Source organism: Ptychodera flava, chromosome 20 (genome assembly GCF_041260155.1).
Source record: "Ptychodera flava strain L36383 chromosome 20, AS_Pfla_20210202, whole genome shotgun sequence".
NCBI classification, from domain to species: domain Eukaryota; kingdom Metazoa; phylum Hemichordata; class Enteropneusta; family Ptychoderidae; genus Ptychodera; species Ptychodera flava.
The window spans coordinates 39,080,454-39,082,152 of NC_091947.1; the positions used below are offsets into that span (position 1 = coordinate 39,080,454).

The 1,699-nt window shown below is 49.3% G+C and overlaps 1 protein-coding gene across 1 annotated transcript; it reads right to left on the reverse strand.

Annotated features, from left to right (window-relative positions):
* Positions 1–809: 809 nt before the first annotated feature.
* On the reverse strand, positions 810–1,199 carry LOC139119598 (uncharacterized). The gene has a single exon (XM_070683441.1). The coding sequence runs from the start codon at positions 1,197–1,199 to the stop codon at positions 810–812; it is 390 nt and encodes a 129-aa protein (XP_070539542.1).
* Positions 1,200–1,699: the final 500 nt, after the last annotated feature.

A 1,699-nucleotide genomic window follows, 5' to 3' on the forward strand; every position in this document is an offset into this window, starting at 1 on the left:
TGATGGCATCGGTTTTATGGGCTCGGAAGGAATCTAGAACCAACATCGAGTATCGACGCTCGGTGTATGGTATCCAGATTTCTTCAACCCACCTCGCCATCAAGTCCTCGTCCATCCAGCCCTTCGGTTGAACAGCGATGACAAACCCTGGTGGATGCCGCAGCTTCAGCTCCCGCTTCCCCTTGAAGATGACCATCGGTGGAAGAACATCGCCGTTTGCTGCTACCGCCAGTACCACGGTGAGGTGTCGTTTCTCGGCGCCGGTCGTTCTCACTCTGACGGTCTTCGTGCCACGCTTCTCGACTGTCTTGTTGGGTACCAGATCGAAGTAGACCGGCGTCTCATCCATGTTACCGATGACATCGAAGTCGTCTGCGAGTCGCTGCGTACGGACGTAATCGTGGAAGCTGGTGGAAGCTGGTGATATGCTGCTGAAGGTTGGCCGGGAGCTTTTGCGATACCGATGTCTTGCTGCGTAGTACAAGTTCATGCCGCCTCATGAACTTTTGACACCACCCTCTGGACGCTTTGAAGTCGCGGTTCTCTGGCTTTACCACTTGAAGTGCGTGAGTGCAGATGGCATCGATGGTGACGGGGATCTGAAGATCGCGCTGCAGCTGCTGTAGAATCCACTGGAGAATGGCTTCATCGGTCTCGACGGAATATGATATCTGTCGGCCACCACCAACCAGACGACCACCTCGAGTGAATTGGTCGTGTTTGAAGTCGTACTTCTTCCAGTTTTCAGTGTGGAGAGTGGGATGTTGAAAAGCCTGGCGGTGGCATTCAAACCGTTCTCTTTGGCCTGGTCACGAATTTCTCGGCGCTGTTTCGGGGTGTACGACTTGTACAAACCCCGTTTTCTTGACTGGTGATGGTGTCGATGCGATGAGTTCGGTGACGATGGGCAGCGGTGCAGTGACGACGGGTGATGATGGTACGGTGACGACGGGTGGTGATGGTACGACGGCGGCGGGTGGTGGTTGGACGGTAGGCGGTTGGACGGTGGCAACGGTTGTTGGTGGTGGAACGGTATCAGCGCGAGTTGGAGATGCAGAATCGATACGTGGTATCTTTCTGGGACGTCCAACTGGTCGCTTCTCTTTTCTCTTGATCGGTGACGGAGTGCGGAACATCGATGGCGGTAACGCAGGAGTCTCGGCAGTAGCCTTGGCGAAGTAGGAGTCGATGCGATTCATGGTGATGCTCTTCGTTAGGATAGCGAATTGCAAGTGAAGTTGCATTCATTTCAGAGACGTTTTTATACACTTTTTCGTTTTGATATACCCGCTTTACGCTTTGTTCGTATTGGTAATTTACCGCCTCCTTTTGTAAAATGACAGAAATCACACTTCATGTCTTTCATTTATGTCGCCTCATTTACACCATTGTGAAAACAATAGAAGTGAGCATTATATTTACTGGGAGTATAGAGGACGGAGACCTTTGATTTGCTTCGTAGGTGTGGATACAAAACAATGAAAGTGATAAGTTGATATGGTAATTGTTAATTGTTCCTCTCAGTTGTATCATCAGGCAAATTATTTTTCTTTGTCGGTTGATAAACCCTACCACCCACAAAATCAGTTGATTGAATACATGGCAAACAACAATAAACCGGTGAAAGTATAGTGGTTAGAATGAATAGATTTGCCGATAAATTTTTCGACAAGTCCGCCTAGATTTCAGACAGAAAATT

Coding starts and splice junctions, on each gene's coding strand:
- LOC139119598 (XM_070683441.1), bottom strand. CDS start 1,199: ATGAATCGCATCGACTCCTACTTCGCCAAGGCTACTGCCGAGACTCCT.